This window comes from Lonchura striata, chromosome 10 (genome assembly GCF_050655825.1).
Source record: "Lonchura striata isolate lonStrDom1 chromosome 10, ASM5065582v1, whole genome shotgun sequence".
Taxonomy (NCBI): Eukaryota; Metazoa; Chordata; class Aves; order Passeriformes; family Estrildidae; genus Lonchura; species Lonchura striata.
The window spans coordinates 7537857-7557093 of NC_140712.1; the positions used below are offsets into that span (position 1 = coordinate 7537857).

General features: G+C 57.0%; 2 protein-coding genes across 5 annotated transcripts; both read left to right on the top strand.

Moving 5' to 3' along the window:
* Positions 1–3193: 3193 nt before the first annotated feature.
* On the top strand, positions 3194–4960 carry LOC146766513 (uncharacterized). Of its 2 annotated transcripts, none has more exons than XM_085588618.1 (7): positions 3194–3331; positions 3479–3496; positions 3718–3792; positions 3926–3943; positions 4178–4415; positions 4495–4727; positions 4820–4960. In XM_085588618.1, exons 2-7 carry the CDS (start codon positions 3479–3481, stop codon positions 4838–4840), a joined length of 603 nt encoding a protein of 200 aa, XP_085444744.1. In that variant the 5' UTR covers positions 3194–3331; the 3' UTR covers positions 4841–4960. The 2 variants fall into 2 exon arrangements, with proteins under 2 accessions (XP_085444744.1, XP_085444745.1); XM_085588619.1 differs by having other exon boundaries at positions 4214–4415.
* Positions 4961–6794: 1834 nt separating this feature from the next.
* On the top strand, positions 6795–19012 carry AP3B2 (adaptor related protein complex 3 subunit beta 2). Of its 3 annotated transcripts, none has more exons than XM_021554164.3 (27): positions 6795–7096; positions 9958–10033; positions 10145–10219; positions 10329–10424; positions 10511–10671; positions 11217–11283; positions 11761–11943; positions 12059–12235; positions 12466–12563; positions 12844–12898; positions 13049–13120; positions 13276–13338; positions 13549–13681; positions 13764–13873; positions 13947–14123; positions 14208–14394; positions 14498–14616; positions 14838–14949; positions 15245–15446; positions 15523–15685; positions 15766–15820; positions 16338–16444; positions 16573–16804; positions 16890–16974; positions 17399–17496; positions 18161–18299; positions 18529–19012. In XM_021554164.3, the coding sequence occupies exons 1-27, from the start codon at positions 6984–6986 to the stop codon at positions 18677–18679; spliced, it is 3306 nt and encodes a 1101-aa protein (XP_021409839.2). In that variant the 5' UTR covers positions 6795–6983; the 3' UTR covers positions 18680–19012. The 3 variants fall into 3 exon arrangements, with proteins under 3 accessions (XP_021409839.2, XP_085444714.1, XP_085444713.1); XM_085588588.1 differs by having other exon boundaries at positions 6915–7096; positions 12056–12235; positions 15523–15682; XM_085588587.1 differs by having other exon boundaries at positions 6916–7096; positions 12056–12235.
* The last annotated feature ends 225 nt before the right edge of the window (positions 19013–19237 follow it).

The following is a 19237-nucleotide window of genomic DNA, read 5'->3' on the forward strand; positions in this document are numbered from 1 at the left end:
CAGCCACGCGATGAAGAATTAAAAAGGTGCTGAGCCCCAGCCCTGTAACCCTAAACCCCGCGACACCCAAGCCACCCCCCCGCGCGCCGCCGCGGAGGTGTCACCCTGTCCGTGCAGCCCCCCCAAGCCAGCACTGCGAGGCCGAGATTGCGGCAGGGCTGGGACGTGCGGCTTGGGCTGGGGACCCCCCGTACGGGTCGTCCTCCCCTTGGGACCCACCAGGTCCTGTAAGCGCATAAGCCCTTCACTAAGGCGGTTAGAGGGGAATAACGAAAAGTGGTAATTAAGGGGGGTAATTTCCCTGCCCCCAAGTAATTAATTACCGGCCCTGATGGCGAGGGGAGGGGGGATACTCGGTAGGGGCCTCGCTGTGCCTCAGCATCCCCTCCCGGGGACGGGGCCTCCACGGATGTTGAGGCTGCTGACACCGCAGAGGGTGGGGGCCAGGTGGCCCCCGGGGTTATGCAACCACCGCTAAACCCTCGCGGTGACAGGGCAGCACAATTTGGGATTTGTGGGCTTTAGCGGCTAAACCCCCCCCCGCCCCGCTCAGGGGGGTGGGGGGTGGCCGCCGTCATGGGCCCAGCTTGTCCCCAGCGATGGGCCAGGCTGACGACAGGGGTTCCCGGCCTGCTCTGCCCCTTCCAGAGGGCCTCAGGGGTGTGGATGCCCTGAAGGTGTCCCAGGGGACAGGCAATGGCAGCAGGTCCCTGCCGCGGGCTGGCAGCAGTGACTCCAGTGGATCCAAGGGCTGGGGGTCACCCCTACATCATCCCCAACTGATGTGCGGCTCCATCCACGCTGCCTGCAGCATTCCTGCATCTCCCTGCCTGCAGCATGGCTCCATCCTCCTGCCTACAACCTACTTCCACCCCTTTTGCCTGAAGTGTTTCTCCATCTTAACAGTCTGCACTGTGACTCACTCTATTAGCCTTGCCTGCACCATGGCTCCATGTTCCCATGTGCAGCAACATTCCATCACCCTTCCTGACTACATGGCTCCACCAACCTTCCTGTCTGGACCGTGGCTCCGTGCCCCCTGCCTCCAGCCCCCTCCCACCCTGGCACCCCCCGTTTCCCCACGGTGCCCTGTCCCACCCACAGCCCCGTCCTGACCCAGATCTCTGACCGCCACCATCTGCAGCAGGGGCCACCTCCTCCCGTGGCAGAATTATGACGCTGGACTAATGCAGCGGGAGCAAGCTGTCACCTCCCTGCCCGGCCCTTGGGTGCCTCCACACCTCTCACCCATGGGTGAACACTCCCCTGTGCCCGACCCAGGGTGCCAGGAACGCCGGCATCCCGGCGTGCCAGCCCACCCATGGGCACACAGGTGGCCAGCACCAGGGACAGTGGGGAGCAGCGAGCATGGCGGGATGGCTGAGTTAGGCTAATTTGCCTGACCCCTCCTTGCTGTTGGGTAAAAGCCAGCTCTGGAGCAGGGATTTGGGAGGGGGATTAGCTGGGCCAACCATCTGCTGCCAGCCAATCACCAGCACCCCCAGGAAAGCCAATAATTACAAAAATATGGTTTCCCACCCCGTTTCTCCATTGCACCCAGCTGGGTGCTGTCCCTATGGTGAGCTCCCTGTGGAGCAGCACCCTGTCCTCTTCCTGGGGATGAGGGCTCCATGAGCACCCAGGGCACTCCTGGGAGCCCAACCCAGCCTGTTTTGGGTGTGACACGAGCGGGCCTGACGCCACGGTGGAGGGGCAGTGGGTGGTGGGTGGGGGTGAAGGAGCAAATGTTAAAGCCCGAGGCAGGGTCGTGACTCGGCTCGGTCACAGATGCTGGGGCAGATGCCACAGGATTACCCAGCCTAAAACCTTGGGATCTGCCCTCCTTCCCCCCAGCAGGCAGAGAGCGTTTAATTACTAATTTACTAATTACCTAAAGATGCTGGTGATGGGCTTGAGATCTGCGGTCAGTAGCAGCCCCAGGGCTCCAGCCACCCTAATCCCACTGGCTGTGGGGAACTGGTGGATCCACCCTGGCTAGGGACAGCTTGGCTGGGGACATCGAGTGACCCAGGGAAGCACCACTGTCCTGGCAGTCCCGCTCCTGTTGTTGACAGCATGGAGTGGTGGGGAATGGGACAGGACAGTGACAACAAGGAGGAGACAATGAGGACAAAGAGAACATGAGGAGATATTGGGGATCAAGAGGTGACAGTGGGGACCACGAGGAGCTGATGGGGGATGGAAAGGACATGATGGGGACCAAGAGGCAACAACAAGGATCAGGAGGGGGTGATGGCAACAAGGAGATGAAGACTGGGAGGAAATAATGAAGTTCAGGAGGGGACAATGGGGATCTGGATGTTTTGATGGTGACCCAGAAACAATGACAAATGTGAAGAGCAGGAGGTGACAGCAGTGACCGGGAAGGGATGATGGAGACCAGGAAGGTGTGACAGAGATCATGAGGGGGCGGTGGGATGCAATAGGGTGAATGGAGATCATGATGGGATAGTAAGGACTGAGATGGGATGATGGGGACTGGGAGGGAATGAGAGGGAATGGAGGATGGGAATGAGAAGGGTGTGATGGGTACATGTGGGCAAGATAACAGAGACCAGGAGAGGATGGTGGAGTTTAGAAGGGGGCAAGACCAACAAAAGATGACATGAAGTTCTAGGAGGGTGGCTGTGGCACTGGAGGTGGCTGGGAAGGGTTAATTACTGCCTGCACTGAGCTGGGTCCAGGCCAGGCTCAGGTTTCACCTGTAATTAGCTCTTGTTTATTGGAGTCTCCTTGATAAATGATTCTTTGGAGGTTGCCCGATGACAGAGGGTGACAGTCACCCACCTGAGCCCTGCTGAAGCCTTCACTGACCCCTGGCACCAGGATTAAAGTTTAATGTGACTCGGGAGCTGACCCTGGGCATGCACCATTCTGGGGTGACAGGGCCGGGGACAGGCTGGTGGCCATTCCTAGGACAAGGGGCTGGGTACAGGCTGATGGTCTCGCAGAGCCAGAGGGTTTTGGCACCGAGAGGTGATTTGTCATAAGCCTGGTGGTCAGTGGTTACCAAAGCATGGTGGCCACAGGGCTGTTTCCTGACTCCTTTGGGGTCACCCAAGAGGTCTGTGGATGAAATGTCACACCAGGTTGGGTTTGTCCCCGTGGGACTGGCCCTTTAGGATGGGCAGAGTGCCACGGTGCAGCCGGTCCGGGCACATTCCCAGGCACCGGTGGAGCCATGTGCCGCTGCCAAGAGCCACTGTGGTGCTCGAAGGGGCGGGCTGAGGTCCTGCCCTGCAGCCACCTTTGGAGCAGCAGCAGCTTGGGAAACACAGTGGAGTGAGGGGACCTTGGAGGTGCCCCCAAGGTGAGGCAGCAGGGCACAGAACGAGCCCCGAGGCTGCAGCTTGGGTTTTAGAAGGGTGACGTGTCACCACAGCTGTGGGGACAGAGAAGTCTCCAAGGTATGGGTACCTGCCCCCAGCTCTTGGGACATCATGTTTTCTGCTTGCAGATGAATCTCCTCGCCCAGGTAAAGGGGAAGCCAGCAGGAAGGACACCTGCATCCAGGTGATCCCACCCCCTTGCCATAGGACCTGCCTGGACCTGGATCTGGGCCAGGGTTGGGGGGGGGTTTGTGGCCTGGGAGGCTGGGCTGGGCTGGGCTGTGTGCTGGCAGAGACACGGGTGGTGGCAGGGGATGGGTGTCAGAAGGGGACAGTTCCCGTCTTGCCCTGCCTCCTCTCCCCACAGGTGAGCTCCCTCCTTCAGACCCTGCAAGCCCCGGACTGGCTGTTCCTCCAGGCCTGGCACTGGCTGGGCTCCTGGGTACGGCAGGTTTGGGGGTGCTGGCATGAGAATCCCAGTCAGGTGCTTGGGCAGGGGGTGGCAGCAGCCCAGGCTAGGGCTGAGCCATGACACAGATGACACTGGGGCTGATGCAAGGTGTTTGTCCCTCCAGGTGAGCAGTTCCAGGCAGGTAAGTGCTGGCATTGCCCCTGTGCCCTGAACTGCCTGTCACAGCCCTGGCACAACTGGGCTGGATGCTGCACACCCTGCCTTTTCCTTGGCACCCATGGGTGCTTCAGCACCTCGAGGGGGCAGCCCCTTCCCAAAGGGTTTCCATCCATGGAGGCCAGAGACCCAAGCTGTGCTTAAGCCACCAATGATGTGGGATGAGCCAGCAGGTCAGTGATACTGCTGGTGTCCCCAGGCCACCAGTGGCCCTGAAACATGGCTGGGTCCCCAGGCAGTGACTGGGGCAGTGACCACGGCAGGGTTCTTCCTCTGCGAGGGGCTGCTGGGACAACACTTCAACATGGTCCCCAACGGGGTGGCTGAGCCTCAGCCTGGGGACCTCTTCCTCTTCCCGCTGGCCTCCGGGGGCCCTGGCTGGTGGGGCGCCCATGCTGGCATCTACTGCGGTGACGGCGAGATCATCCACCTGGAAGGTGAGCCCCAGGAGCTGTCATGGCATGGGGACATCTCCATGGAAGGGACATGGGGTGCAGAGTCCACTTTGCCCTGCAGGCAGCTCAGGGATGTCACCATCAGGCGTCGTGGCTAAGCACGGCAAGAGCCACCTCCTACGGACACGGGGCCCGGCCAAGGTGCTCCGCAGGAAGGGAGGGCTGGACGTGGCTGCCCTGCAGCGACGGATCCGGGTGGCCATGGACCAGCCAGTGGAGTACGACACCGTCACCTGCAACTGCATCCACTTTGCTCTTGCCCTCCTGGGGCTGGGCCACCTTGCTGGTGCCATGGTGGGTGCCACCACTACATCAGGTACCACCACCCTGGGACATTTTGGCACCTGCTCAAGCCATGTGTCACTAAACCTCTTCATTTTTCCCAGGTGTCCCCAGCGCTGCAGTGATGGAGGTGACGGTGCTCCTGGGGAACATGTGGGGCTGAGTACTCTCCCCTGGGCACCAGAACTGCACCAGGGATTTGTCAATCCTCCTGTGTGGCAATAAACAGTTGCATGGAAACCCTGCGCCAACCCTGCTTGATTTGTTGTTTTCTCACTTTTCCCAGAAGCTGCTGCCAAATGTTGTCCCACCTTGACGGGAGAGGCTGCTCTTTGCTCCCCATGGCCTCCTGAGACAAACATCTGCCTCTTTCACTGCTAGCATTTAGTTTTGAGCATAAAAATGTATATTCCATGGGCTGCTGGGTTGAAAATGGGCCAAAAGGCTGGATCAGGTCTGTCCAGAGGCTGGTGGTGTACCTCAAGGGACAACTCTGTGTCCAGTCCTGGTCAACCTCTTCATTACTGATCCAGTTGATGAGGTAGAGTGTATCTGCAGTGAGGGGGAGTGAGTCACCAACCCATGGTGATGCTGGCACCCCTGGAGTGCTGCGTCCTGTGCTGGGCTCTCCAGCATGAGAGAGACAGGGACACACTGGAGAGACGCCATAAAGGGCCACCAAGGCTCTGGAGCATTTCCCTAGGAAGGGAAGCTGAAAGAGTTGGGGTAGTTCAGCGGGGAGAAGGGAATGTCCAGTAGGATTTTATCAGTGTTTATAGGGGGAAAAAAGGGGGAAGTCAGGCTCTTCTCTATGTCTCCTGAGGGTTGGGGTCTCCAGGAGAGCAGCAGGGTCCCCAGGGAGGTCTGAGATCCTAGCAGGGTTGGGGTCCCTGGGAGGGCTGTGGGGTCCTTGGGAGGGCTGGAGTGAGTGTGTCTCTGTGCTGAAGATTAATTGCTGTCCATTAATTAGATGCTTTATTCAATTCTCCTACTTGAACCATGGCCCTTTTCCCTCACTGCCTCACTCCTGTGGGATGGGGTGAATGCTGCCCCATCCACACAGCTCCAGGACCAGTTGCCTGGAGAAACAACAGCAGAAATATCTGCCAAGAGTATAAAGTACCTGGGAAAAATCAAAGAAATGCAAACAAAATCTCAACTATAATAACATCAATAATGATATCTTATAATTTATATAATTTATAGTAATGTAGTATATAAAAATATATATTAAATATCTTAATATGCATAGTCATGTCTACAATATTTGTATTTGATGTCTGTAGTATAGTTAATATATGATCATATATCTAGTATATAATTCCTATCATGTTATTGATAACAATATTAAATATAAACTATAATATCTATAACAATAAGAATAATATAAATTAATATCATACCTAATATATATAATAATTCAGATATCATACATCACATATGCTATCGTGGACTATAGATCATAAAATATTGAATTTTATCATACAGTAGATAATACATAATACACAACATAATCTGCAATATAACATAGCATAACATATTGCATATATAACGTATTGCATATATTATATCATATATATAAACTGTAGAATGTAGAATGGTTTATGGATTATCTATAACATAGTATGAATATGGCAAATACATAGTAGTGCATAATTAATGAAATATATAATATAATATAATGCAATGTAATAAATAGCATGCAATATATAGTATACAGTATGCAGCATGTAATAGAATATATAAATTATATGTAATATATAAGTAAATGTGTACTATGTATACTGCACACATTATTGCACATAAAAGAATAATTTATAAAGTAATAATAAAGTGTAATATGGTAGGATATACATATTATAACATCCGAACATATAACATTCTTTACTGTAATGTAACCTATTTTAAATACGTCTAATTATAATCATACACAATATTGTCTATTGCTATATAATGATAGATTTTCATGATTCTGGACGGGTATGTGTGCGGCTGTGAGCTCAGTGCCAGTCACTGTATCATAGCTATGTGCCCAGCATCGCTCCTCCTAGAATCGCCCGTGTCCCGCTCCCGGAGCTGTGCAGGTGCGGGGGCCGCGCAGGGACCCCCTGGGGCAGCGATCTGCCCCTGCGCTCCCGTTCCCGGTGTCGGCGGGGAGCGACCCAGCCGGGCGCTGCCCCCGGGCGGGGGCCGGGCCCGTCCCCGCCCGCGCTGACATCAGTTCCCGCGTCCCCCCCGCATCCCGCATCCCGCATCCCTCCCGCCGCCATGGCCGCCAGCCCGGCCTACGGCGAGGAGAAGGGCGGCTCCTCCAGCCTGGGCGAGCCCGAGTACGGCCACGACCCCGCCAGCGGCGGCATCTTCTCCTCCGACTACAAGAGGTGGGGACAATGCGGGCACAGGGGACAAGGACGAGCCTGCCCGCGCGGCCGCCACTGCAGGCCTCGGCCGCCGTCCTCGGTACCCGAGCCGGGGATGGAGCGGCCCCCGGCGCGGGGACGGGGACAGGGACGGGGATGTGGATAAGGATGGTGATGGGGATAGGGGTAAGGACGAGGATGGGGACAAGGATGGGGCAGGGAACGCGGTCAGGTCGCCGCCACCGTCATTGCAGGTTGCAAAGGCCGGAGAGGGTGGGAACACCGCGGAATTTTGGAGATGCTGCGGTTGGGGGAGGTATGAGGGGATGCCCCTTGACCCTCCCACCCTCGGGCTGGGGTATCCCGGGCACGGTGTTCCCACCACCGGGTCTGCTGGCTCCTGTGGTTCTCCTGAGCTGACACCCCCCCATCGCATCGAGGCTCCCGGTGGGTGGCAGGGGGATGTTGGATGAGGATAAGGAATGTCACCCTGCCGTGGGACAGTGGAACACGCTCCTGAGAGGGGTGCAGGGGTGAAGAGAAATGGGGGAGGTGTTCTCCTGGAGCTGCAGGAATGTATTTTGGCCCTCCCTACTGTGTGTGTCCCCCACTCTGGCACTGTCCCCCCCTTCCCTGCTGCCCCAGCAGGAAAGCACTGAATCACTGTCTGACAGCATCACGCTCTCTACCCCTGGCTGTGTCCCCCAGTCCAGCAGTGTCTCCCCATCCCTGCCCTATGGTAGTATCCCCCCATATGACAATGTTCCTCCAGTCCCGATTCCCCGGCAGCATCCCGCACCTTGAATGTGTACCCCATGTTGACCTCTTGGCAATGTCCCCTGTTTGGGAGTGTCTCCTCTCTCCCTGTACTCCTCCCTAATGTTGCAGTGTCCCCCATTCTGGATGTGTCCCTGATCTGTGATTTCCTGGCAGTGTTCCCATCTCACTGGGTCCCCCCTCCCTGAATCCCTGGCAGTGTCCCTTTCTCTCTGATACTCTGGCAATGTCCCCCAGTATGACAGTGTCCACCCAGAGCCCCTGGCACTGTCCCCCACTCTGGATGTGCCCTGCATCCATGACCTGAAAGAAGTATCCCCATCTCATGGTGTCCCCCATTTCCTTATCCATTAGTAGTGTCCCTTGCCCCTGTCTGGCAGTGTAACACTCCCTACCCCTGGCTTTGTCCCCCAGTATGACAATTTCCCCCAGCCCTGATCCACTGCCAGTGTCCTCCAGTCTGGCAGTGCCCTCTATCATGACCCACATCTCAGAGTGTTTGTCCCTCCCAGGAACTGCTGGCAGTGTCCCTCAGTTTATCCAAGTCTCCCCCTCTCTGACTTCTCCTTGGCAATGTCTCCCAGCCTGGAAATGCTTCCCTGCTCCCATGTCTGCCAGTGTCCCCTGACCCCCACTGGCAGTGTCCCTCACTCTGGAAGCATCCCCCAGCCCTGACACCCTGGCTGTGTCTCCCAGTCTGTCCCGGTTACCTCAGTGATTTGCCATCAGTGCCTCCCACTCTGGCAGTGTCAGCACCCCCACGGCAATGACCCCTTACCCCTGACCTCCTGGCAGTGTCCCCCACACTCACAGTGTCCCTCACACCCATAGTGTCACTATAATCTGCATGCTGCCCTTTGCCAGGGCCATACCAGATCTATCACCACTCCTGTGAGCCATCCATGGCATCCATGTAATATGTGGCAAGATAAATGCACCAAGTGTGACCCCACCACCCAGCTGAGACACCCACAGGTGCCCCATCATGCCACCCTACCACCCAGGCAGAGTGTCCCACCATGATGTGCATTCCCTGCCCAGGACTGAGCCACTCAGCCCTGGGGAAGGAGCTCCCTGCAGTGTCCCCAAGTCCCAACTGCAGGTCAGATGTCACTTTGGACGTGACATCCCAAGTTGGCCTCATCCACTGGGAGTTGCATCCTGATCTAGGCTGCAACCCAATCCCAACCACAGCATCAGGTTTCAGCCCACTGTGCTGGGCAGAGGAGCGGGGCCACAGCCCTGTCACCATCCCCAGGGCCACTACCGCCAGTCAAAGCTATGATGTCCTTGCCACCAGTGCAGAAGCTGCTGCGGCAGCTGCCGGTGGGGCCAGCTGGCTGGCCGAAAACACCAGAGGGTGGTGGTGTGGCCGAGGAGGTGACAAGCCCGGTGCTGGCCACCGAGGCTGGACAACCCACCTGCTACAGCGCCCTGCGAGCTGATGAGCTGCGGCCACTCGCCGGCACCAAGCCCGCAGAGGACACTGGCACTGGGCCACCGCCGCGGTAAGACTCCCCCAAGAAGCACCCCCAGGACCCTCTGGTGATGGTGGCTCTGGACGAGCATCATCCCATGGGTGTCACCCTCAGCTGCTGCAGGTAGATGCAGCCTTGCAGGTGCACCCAGTTTAGGGGGGGACCAGTGTCCCTTAGGAAAGAGGATAATGGTAACAACTTTACAAAAGGCTGGTGGCATTTTCGCAGTCCAGGGAGGGGACTAAGGAAGGACTTTTCATCACGGTGTGCTGGCACATTCATGCCACTATGTCCATGAAGTGGGGGACAAGGGACACCCAGCCATGCCAGGATGGAGCTGGTGATGGGCACCTGTGGTTTAGGGACAATGTAGGGTGACAACCACAGCCAGGATGGAACGGGGTTCTTGTCCCAGTGCCTGGGATGAGGATGGCACTGGGTGCTAGCACCATGCCAGTCCCTCCGGTTCCTCTTTCACCTGGCTGTAACCCAACTCCTGTCCCCATAAATATTTAATAATGAAGGGTTGCATTGCCAGCCTGATGGAAGGCTGGGAGCAGAAAAAAAAGACTAAAAAACAGGCAAAAATGTGAAAATGGGAATTTTTTTCCCCATGGTGTGGTTCAGGCATGATGACCTCAAGGAGATGCTTGACAGCAACAAGGATTCACTCAAGCTGGAGGCCATGAAGAGGATTGTGGCGGTGGGTGTTGTTGTCACTGGTGGGGACCACTGCTGGTACTGAGCTGTCTCATGCTGTACCAGCCCGTGCTGTGCCAGCTGCCCAGTGTCACACCACTTCTTTTCCCCCTAGATGATTGCCCGTGGTAAAAACGCCTCTGATCTCTTCCCAGCTGTGGTGAAAAATGTTGCCTGCAAGAACATTGAGGTGAGGAAGATCTTGCATGGCCCTGGCGGCATCCCAGGGTCTGGCACTTTCCTTGTTTTTGGGGATTGGCTGGAGTTTGGGGACTCTGAGGTGGCACTTTCACCTGCAGGTGAAGAAGCTGGTGTACGTGTACCTGGTGCGCTACGCAGAGGAGCAACAGGATCTGGCCCTGCTCTCCATCTCCACCTTCCAGCGAGGACTCAAGGTGGGCTGGTCTGAGGACTCAGGGGAGGTCTGGAGGAGCACTGAGCCTCCCACAGCTGCACTGCAGCCCCCCACATGTCCCCACAGGACCCCAACCAGCTGATCCGCGCCAGTGCCCTGCGGGTCCTGTCCAGCATCCGTGTGCCCATAATCGTGCCCATCATGATGCTGGCCATCAAGGAGGCAGCCTCGGATATGTCTCCATATGTGCGCAAGACAGCCGCCCATGCCATCCCCAAGCTGTACAGGTAATGGGGAGGGGATCAGCTGCTAAATGTAAGGTATACTAATTGTTGTAATAAAGCAGCCAGGACTCAGTTTCTTCATGCAGAAAAGCCAATTCTTTAGTCACAAAGCTCATATTTATAGGAAATATCAGAAGGTGCTGTGTTAGACCTATTTGGCTAACAATACACTGACTATTACCCACTTTATTGGTGGGTAAATGGCTAGGGTGTACATCTGTCAAATCTCTCTATTTTTGGTTAGTTTACATATTTTGTTCACTGGTTCCCATGGGACAGATGTCTTGTTTATTACAGGTGCAAATGGTTTTCTTACTAGAACAGCTTGTTGTGCTAACTACTTTCATTCTTAAAATTTTTCACATGGGAAGTTACAAGCTAGCTGCTAGCTTAGCTAGAGTAATAGGACCTAAACCATATTTTATAAGGCCTTTCTTTTATGATATTTTTACCTATATGCAACATCAATAAGGGTCTTGGCTGCTTGGTACAGGCAGGGATGGGGAGGACTTTGGTCCAGCATCACCTGCCCTGCTCCTCCCTCACAGCCTCGACTCAGACCAGAAGGACCAGCTCATTGAAGTGATTGAGAAGCTGCTGGCAGACAAAACCACGGTGAGCAGGATTCTGTGTCTCTCCCACCTCCAAATCCGGCAACATCACTGGCCTAGTGTCCTCATGGGGATGGAGGTGTTTCCACCAAATTAGTGTCATCTTGGGGATGCAGCCATCTCCCAAGCCAACATCTTTGTGGAGATGTCACGGTCCCTAGCAAGACAGAATCCTCATAAGGATGACACTGTCCCCACTGATCCAGCATCCTCACAGGAATGCAGATGTCCCCACAAAATTCGTGTCCTTGTGGCGATGAAACCATCCCTGGAGAGCTGGCATCCTTGTGCGAGTGCTGCTGTCCCTACTGGGCCAACAACCTCATGAGGAATTCACCAACTCCACTGAGCTGGCATCCCTACAAGGAAGGGTTGCCTACCAAACCAGCACCCTCATGGAGATGCCACCATCCCTACCAAACAAATATCTTATTGATGATGCCACCACTCCACTAAGTCACCCCGGGCTTTCCCTCTGCAGCTGGTGGCTGGCAGTGTGGTGATGGCATTCGAGGAGGTTTGCCCAGAGCGCATAGACCTCATCCACAAGAACTACCGCAAGCTCTGCAACCTGCTCATCGATGTGGAGGAGTGGGGGCAGGTGGTCATCATCAACATGCTGACTCGATACGCCCGCACCCAGTTCCTCAGCCCCAACCAGAACGTGAGTTCAGGAGCACAAAATGCCCTGGGAGCCTTGGGATGTCGTGGGAGCCCCTAGGGAAGTGAAGTGAAGGGTGAGTGTTCTTGGAAATGAAAAGGGTCCCACCTGCCAGCAGGAGTCTTTGCTGGAGGAGAACACTGAGAAGGCTTTCTATGGCTCTGAGGAGGAGGATGCCAAGGATACCAAGGCAGAGGCAGCTTCGCTGGCCAAGCGCAAGCCCTACGTAATGGACCCCGACCACCGCCTCCTCCTGCGCAACACCAAGCCCCTGCTGCAGAGCCGCAACGCCGCAGTGAGACCCTCGCTCCCACCCTGTTCATTCCCCCGGGCCACTGGTGGTGTCCATCAGTCTGGGCTTACGATGTCCCCACAGTCTAGGACTCACTGGGGTGCTCAGGGCACTCAGAAATGGGTGTCCTCAGGGTCAGGCTACCTCCAAGTGCTAAGTGGGACTGGGGGACTTGGCCATTCCGCAGGGCGTCCCCCATTCCCACCATGTGACATTCGGATATATGTCCATAGGTGGTGATGGCTGTGGCACAGCTCTACTTCCACCTGGCACCCAAGGCAGAGGTTGGAGTCATTGCCAAGGCACTGGTACGGCTCCTGCGGAGTCACAGGTTTGTGGCAACTGGGTTCTGGTGGTGTCCTACCCCTCCACCCCAGTTGTTGGAACCCGTGGGGAGCTCCAAGACCCTTTTTGAGAGACCCCCAAAAAAGTCCATCCCTGGAGGGACATCAGGTTGGAGGCTTTTTTGGGCTGGTCCAGTCCAGATATGGGGTAACAGCATCTTGGTGGCACCAGCTGGTGGTTGGTCCTGGCCCATATTCACAGGGACTTGCTGAGGGTGTATGGCCCTTGCCCCAGTGACTACCATGGTCCCCTCTTTGTCCCCACAGTGAGGTGCAGTATGTTGTACTACAGAATGTGGCCACCATGTCCATCAAGCGGCGGGTGAGTTTCAGACTTGGTGTGGGAGGAGTTGGCCCTGTTGACTCCAGAGCAAGATGAGGATTAGGCCAGCAAGGTCACCAGAGCCTGGAGGTGACCTTGGCAAGGTGGGGGGACAGAGATGACACTAATAATCTCTGGCTGTGCGTGCAGGGGATGTTTGAGCCCTATCTGAAAAGTTTCTATATCCGCTCCACGGACCCCACACAGATCAAGATCCTCAAGGTGAGCTGGAAACACCTGTCAGGAGTGGGTTAGGGGCTTCATGGAGCCCCTTCTTTGGGTTAGCTGTCATCTTGCCCTGGGGACAGGAGGACATCAAGGCCCCCCTGCCCTGTCACCACACCCCTGTGCTGCTCATCTCTTCCTCTTTCCCACAGCTGGAGGTCCTCACCAACCTGGCCAATGAGACCAACATCTCCACCATTCTGCGAGAGTTCCAGGTATGCCATGGCCATACTGGCTGCCACCCTGGCATGGCTGTTGGTGCCAAAGCACCACCATGGAGGGGGCAGAGGAGAGCCCCTCCAGGAGGAGTGGGCTGAGGCCATACCAACCCCATCAGTGGCTCCAAAGGGCCCCAATGTGTGACCACTGCCAGGGAGGATGTCCAGCACTGGCACATGGGTGACATGTCACATGTGCCTGTGCAGACCTACATCCGCAGCATGGACAAGGACTTTGTGGCAGCCACCATCCAGGCCATTGGGCGCTGTGCCACCAACATTGGGAAGGTGCGGGATACCTGCCTCAATGGCCTGGTCCAGCTCCTCTCCAACAGGGATGGTGAGTACACACATCAGGGGTGAAATGGGAGCTCCACTGCTCTCAGGGCAGGACCCAACTGAGGCTGGGTCTCTGCCCGTAGAGCTGGTGGTGGCCGAATCTGTGGTGGTCATCAAAAAGCTGCTACAGATGCAGCCGGCCCAGCACAGCGAGATCATCAAGCACATGGCCAAGCTCACTGACAACATCCAGGTTGGTTGGGGTGTTGCTGACCCACAGGAGCAGGGGATGGCAGCAGTGCCATATATCTGAGGACATTTCACAGGTGCCAATGGCACGGGCCAGCATCTTGTGGCTCATTGGCGAGTACTGCGAGCACGTGCCCAAGATCGCTCCTGATGTGCTGCGCAAGATGGCCAAGTCCTTCACCAATGAGGAGGACATTGTCAAGCTGCAGGTCATCAATCTGGCGGCTAAGCTCTACCTGACCAACTCCAAGCAGGTACCAGGGATGTGATCCTAAGGTGGGTCTCAGTTTCCCTGTCAGGGAGGGAGAGGCCAGCCCTGAGCATGTTCTCTGCCACAGAGCAAGCTGCTGACCCAGTATGTCCTCAACTTGGCCAAGTACGACCAGAATTATGACATCCGCGACCGGGCTCGTTTCATTCGCCAGCTCATCGTGCCCACTGAGAAGAGCGGGGCCCTCAATAAATATGCCAAGAAGCTCTTCCTGGCCCAAAAACCAGCTCCCATCTTGGAGTCTTCCTTCAAAGGTACCCACCCCTAGTCACAGGGCATTAGGACATGGGGCACAAGCTGTCACCGCAATGCTGCATGGCTCTCCCTGAGTTGCTGCCTCCTTACACCTTGTTGTAGATCGGGACCATTTCCAACTGGGCTCCCTGTCCCATCTGCTCAACGCTAAGGCTGTGGGCTACCAGGAGCTGCCCGACTGGCCGGATGAGGCCCCTGACCCCTCTGTGAGGAATGTGGAGGTGCGTGGAGCACCTTGGGTGCATGGGGGAGGAGGGGCCAAGGTGGGGACACTGACTCAAGGTCTTGGAAGAGCCCCAGAAAGGTGCCTAGGTACTGCTCACCTGCCCCTGTTCACTCTCTAGTGCTCACACATCCGCTTGGGGATGGGGGGAACAAGGGTGGCTGTTTGGATCCCCCAGTCATGGGTGATGGCCCTGCTCCATCAAGCCTGTACCAACAGGTTCCTGAGTGGACCAAATGCACCAGCCGGGAGAAGAGGAAGGAGAAGGTGGAGAAGCCTTTCTACTCTGACTCAGAGGGCGAGTCAGGGCCCACAGAGTCAGCAGACAGTGGTGAGGACTTGATGGCATGAGATATTGGGCAGTGGTCACTGTGACCATCAGGCAGGTGCCACAATGGTGGGGCATTGGACAGGGGACATGACAGTGGGGACACCCCATCATGGAAGGGACATGGCAGGAGATGTGGAGGGACATGGTGGTGGGCAGTGGGACTATGCAGGAATGCAGTGGAGAGGCAGCAGCAGGTGTGGAGATGCAGTGGGAGGATGGAGGATGTAGTGGGATGAAGTGGGAGATGGGGGAATGTGAGGGGACACAGCAACAGGGCTGAGCTGTGCTCCCTCAGAGCCCGAGTCCGGCAGCGAAGAGAACAGCAGCAGCAGCAGCTCTGGCAGCTCCAGCTCTGGCACCGAGGAGGAGGAGGAGGAAGAGGAGGAGGAAGACAGTGGGGAGCAGTCAGAGGACAAGGAGGAGGAGGAGGAGGAGAAGAGGCCAAAGAGGAAGGACAAGGAAGGTTCCCATAAGGCAGTCTTGGGAAAAGCGGGCAGGTATGCCCTGGGAAGGCAGGGGGGTGCTCCCAGCAAAACCCCTGCCCCAACCCCCTGAGCTGGGCTATCCCTGCAGCCCCAGTGAGGAAGAGGAGGAGGAGGGGGCAAAGAAGTCCAAGAAGAAGGTCCTGCAGGGGAGGAAGGGCCGTGCCGAAACCTCATCAGAGGCCAGCACGTCTGAGAGCAGCTCCTCTGGCTCCGACTCAGGCTCCGAGGCAGAGACCAAGCAGAGGAAGGTGGTGAGGGCTGGGATGGGCTGGGGGGCTGCACAGGGATATCTGGACCCCTAACTGAACTCTCCATCTCTGCCCTGCTGCAGCCCCCCAGCAGCAAGGCCAGCTCCAAGGAGATCTCCCTGCTTGACCTGGATGACTGTGAGTGGCTTCCTGGAATGCACGAATGGCCATGGTGGTGGTGCTGGGGAAACTGAGGCATGAGCACTCACTCCAGTGCAATCAGGACTCCATGGGTCCTTTGGGAACTGCAAGGTGGGAGAAGAACAGGTGTGGTGAGGGATCCTTGGCTCCAGCAGATAGCTGTGGGACAGGCGGCTGTGCCTATTGGATTGTCCCCGTGTGGCTATGCACAGGGACAGCCTACAGGGTTGTGTCTACACCAATGGAGCTGTGCCACTGGGCTATCCTTGTGTGGCTCTCCCCATGGGACTATGCCACCAGGGCTGACCCCACGTGGCTGTCCCCATGGAGCTATCCCCATGAGGCTGTCCCCATGGAGTTGTCCCTATGGCACTATGCCACCACGTCTGTCCCCATATGGCTGTCCCCATGGAGCTGAGCCACTAGAACTGTCCCTGTGTGGGTGTCCCCATGGGGCTATGCTCACAGCCTGTGAGCTCTGTTAACCCTTTCTTCCCCCGTCCCAACCTTGCAGTCACTCCACCTCCTCCTCAGACCATCCCCTCCAGCAGCATCATCTCCACCAGCCTGGTGACCGACCTGGAAGGCCTCACTCTCACCGACACCTCCCTGACACCCACTGTAAGTGTCCCCCATGCCCTCCCCGGGGAGATCCCAGGCCTCCTGTCACCTGCGGGGGCTCCTGGGCCCTCTGCCACCTGCAGGGGTTGCAGGGAGCCCTCAGCAGCCCCCACTGTCCCCTGGTGCAGCTGCTGAGCCCGGCGTTCAGTGCAGTGAAGACCTACGAGCTGCTGCACCGCATGGCAGGCGAGGGGCTTGCGGTTGAATACTGCTTCAGCCGCCGGCCCTTCCCGGGCGACCCCCACATGGTGGCCGTCCAGATCCAGATCTCCAACAACACCGACACCGAGGTGAAGAACCTGCGAGTCAACGAACCCAAGCCACTATCTGGCATGAGGATACGGGAGTTCCCTGAGATTGGTATGGCATGGCTGTGACGCTGTGGGAGAGTGGGGACAGGGGTTGGGTGGGAATGCGGGATGTAGTGCTATCCCTGTTGTTCCAGAGCACCTGGCGCCAGGGGACACAGCCAGCGTGGTGATGGGCATTGACTTCTGTGACTCCACCCAGGCAGCAAACTTCCAGCTGTGGTGAGCATCTGGCACCAGGCAGGGCAGGATGAGTGTCCCTGGGGATCAGGGCATCAAGTGTTCCAGAGATGGGGAAAGTGGGATAGGTATCAACATCCCTCCATGTAGAAGGAGACAGGAGACAGCAGAAGCAGGGCATGAGGGGGTGGAAGACAGCAGGACAGGCACCAGAATCCTTCCAGGGAAGAGACAGTCAGATAGGCATGGAGTGGTCAGGGGACAGCAGGAAATGCACAGGCCTCCCTGCAGGAGACAAGGAGGCAGCAGCAGTTCCAGGTCCAGCCTGACAGGTTCCCCCCATTCTTGAGCCCTTTTGTGCCACAGTTTCCCCTGGTCACCCCTGCCCAGGGCAGGGATGGGAAGCAGGACATGGAGAGGGGACATATTCTGAGCATGTGCCCCTCTCACCCCCCTGTCTCCCCAGCACCCACACGCGCCAGTTCTACGTCTCCATCCAGCCACCCGTGGGGGAGCTCATGGCCCCTGTCTTCATGAGCGAGAACGAGTTCAAAAAGGAGCAGGGTGAGTGGGGCTAGGGATGGGGACAGGGTGCTGCATGGGCACCCATCACTGACACTCACCCCCAGTTTTGTCCCCTCTGCCGCCCTCGCTGTGGCTCTAGAGCACCTGGCACGGCCGGGTGAGGGTAAGTGGCTGCTCAGCAGGCCCCTAGACTAGCTCTGCTCCCCTCACCCCACCCTGCACCCCCAGCCTGTGGGCTGGGGTGACCACCCTGGGGCCAGGGTGGCCTTGTTGGGTCTCCACAAAGTGTGAAGGGCCCATGTCACCCTGGCACTCCCAGAATTGTGTCTGGTGAGTGACACCCTGTGCCCTCATGCTTCTGGATCAGCACATTCCCACCCTGACCTCATGGATGGGGGCTGTGTTGAGTAGGGGGTGCTTGGTGCCCTGCAGCACCCAGCCCCATTGCTATCACTGTCCAGAGGAGCCCATCCCCAGGGATGTGGCTGCTGCCAACAGGCAAGGACATGGGTATGAGCCCAGGAAGAGTTATGAAGAATTTTCTCAAATCCACTGAACCCTGAACCAAAAGCAAGCAGAAAAACCAGCTCAGGATGTCATGGGGAACACAGGGAGCTGGAGGGGCTTGCTTTGGGCATGTCAAAGCAGGGCCCAGAAAGGTATGTGGCCAGAGATAGGCAGGTGCCTCTGTTGCCTGCTCTAGGGAAGCTGATGGGCATGAGCGAGATCACAGAGAAGCTGACGCTGCCCGAGAAATGCCGAAGTGACCACACCATCGTCCAGCAAGTGACCTCAGCTGCCAACGTGGGCCGCGTGCCCTGCGGTGCCAGCAATGAGTACAGGTAGCTGGACCCCACACCTGGATCAGGCAGGCGCTGTCACCTCTCCATTCCAACCCAAATCACAGTGGGGACACTCAGGGCTTCCTTTAGGATGAGGAACCTGCGTGAACCCAAATGTGGCAGTGGCCGTGGGTGGCAGGTGCTTGTCTGTCCCCACCGGAGCATCCCATGGGACCGGACGGTGACAGGGGACAGCTTGCCTTGAAGCCCTGTGTTCACCACCCAACAGGTTCGCGGCCAAGACGGTGACAAGCGGGAGCCTGGTACTCATCACCCTGGAGTGGCGGGAGGGCTCCACAGCCCAGCTGACCATCAACAGCGAGAAGATGGTCATCGGCACCATGCTGGTGAAGGACATCATCCAGGCCCTGACACAGTGACAGCTGGGTGCTGCCACACCCATGGCCCTGCCCTCCCACCCCTTTTGTCCCATGCTGCTCCCCAAAACACTCCCTTGCCCCCATTTCTGCCAGGTTGTTCCCTGCCCCGATCCCAAAAGGGGAGGCAGGCAGCAACCCTTGGGCCAGCTTTGCTGCTGGGCGGAAGGAGCAGGATGGGGCAAATGGGATGCAGGGGAGTGTCCTACTTGGAAAGGCAGAAGCGGTTCCAGCCCCCATGGAGCACAATGTGGCCCCAGTCCCTCACTGTCATCTCCCAGTGTAACCCTTATTTATTATATCCAGGATCTCCCAATAAAGCTCTTCTCCAAGCTGCTCCCTTTCCCTTCTCTGCTCTGTGGGTACATCAATCTCAGATTCTCCCCATGCCGGGCTCTGGAAGCGTGCCCAGGGCAGCTACAGGGGACATCAGGGAACCAGCCATCCCTTAGGTGGCTGGAAACATGCAGAGTGTCCCAGGGGTGGGTGCCTGCTGGGCCCTGGAGAAAACCTGGCACATGGTGTTGGGGTGAACCCCCCAGGGCAGGAGATGCTCACTTG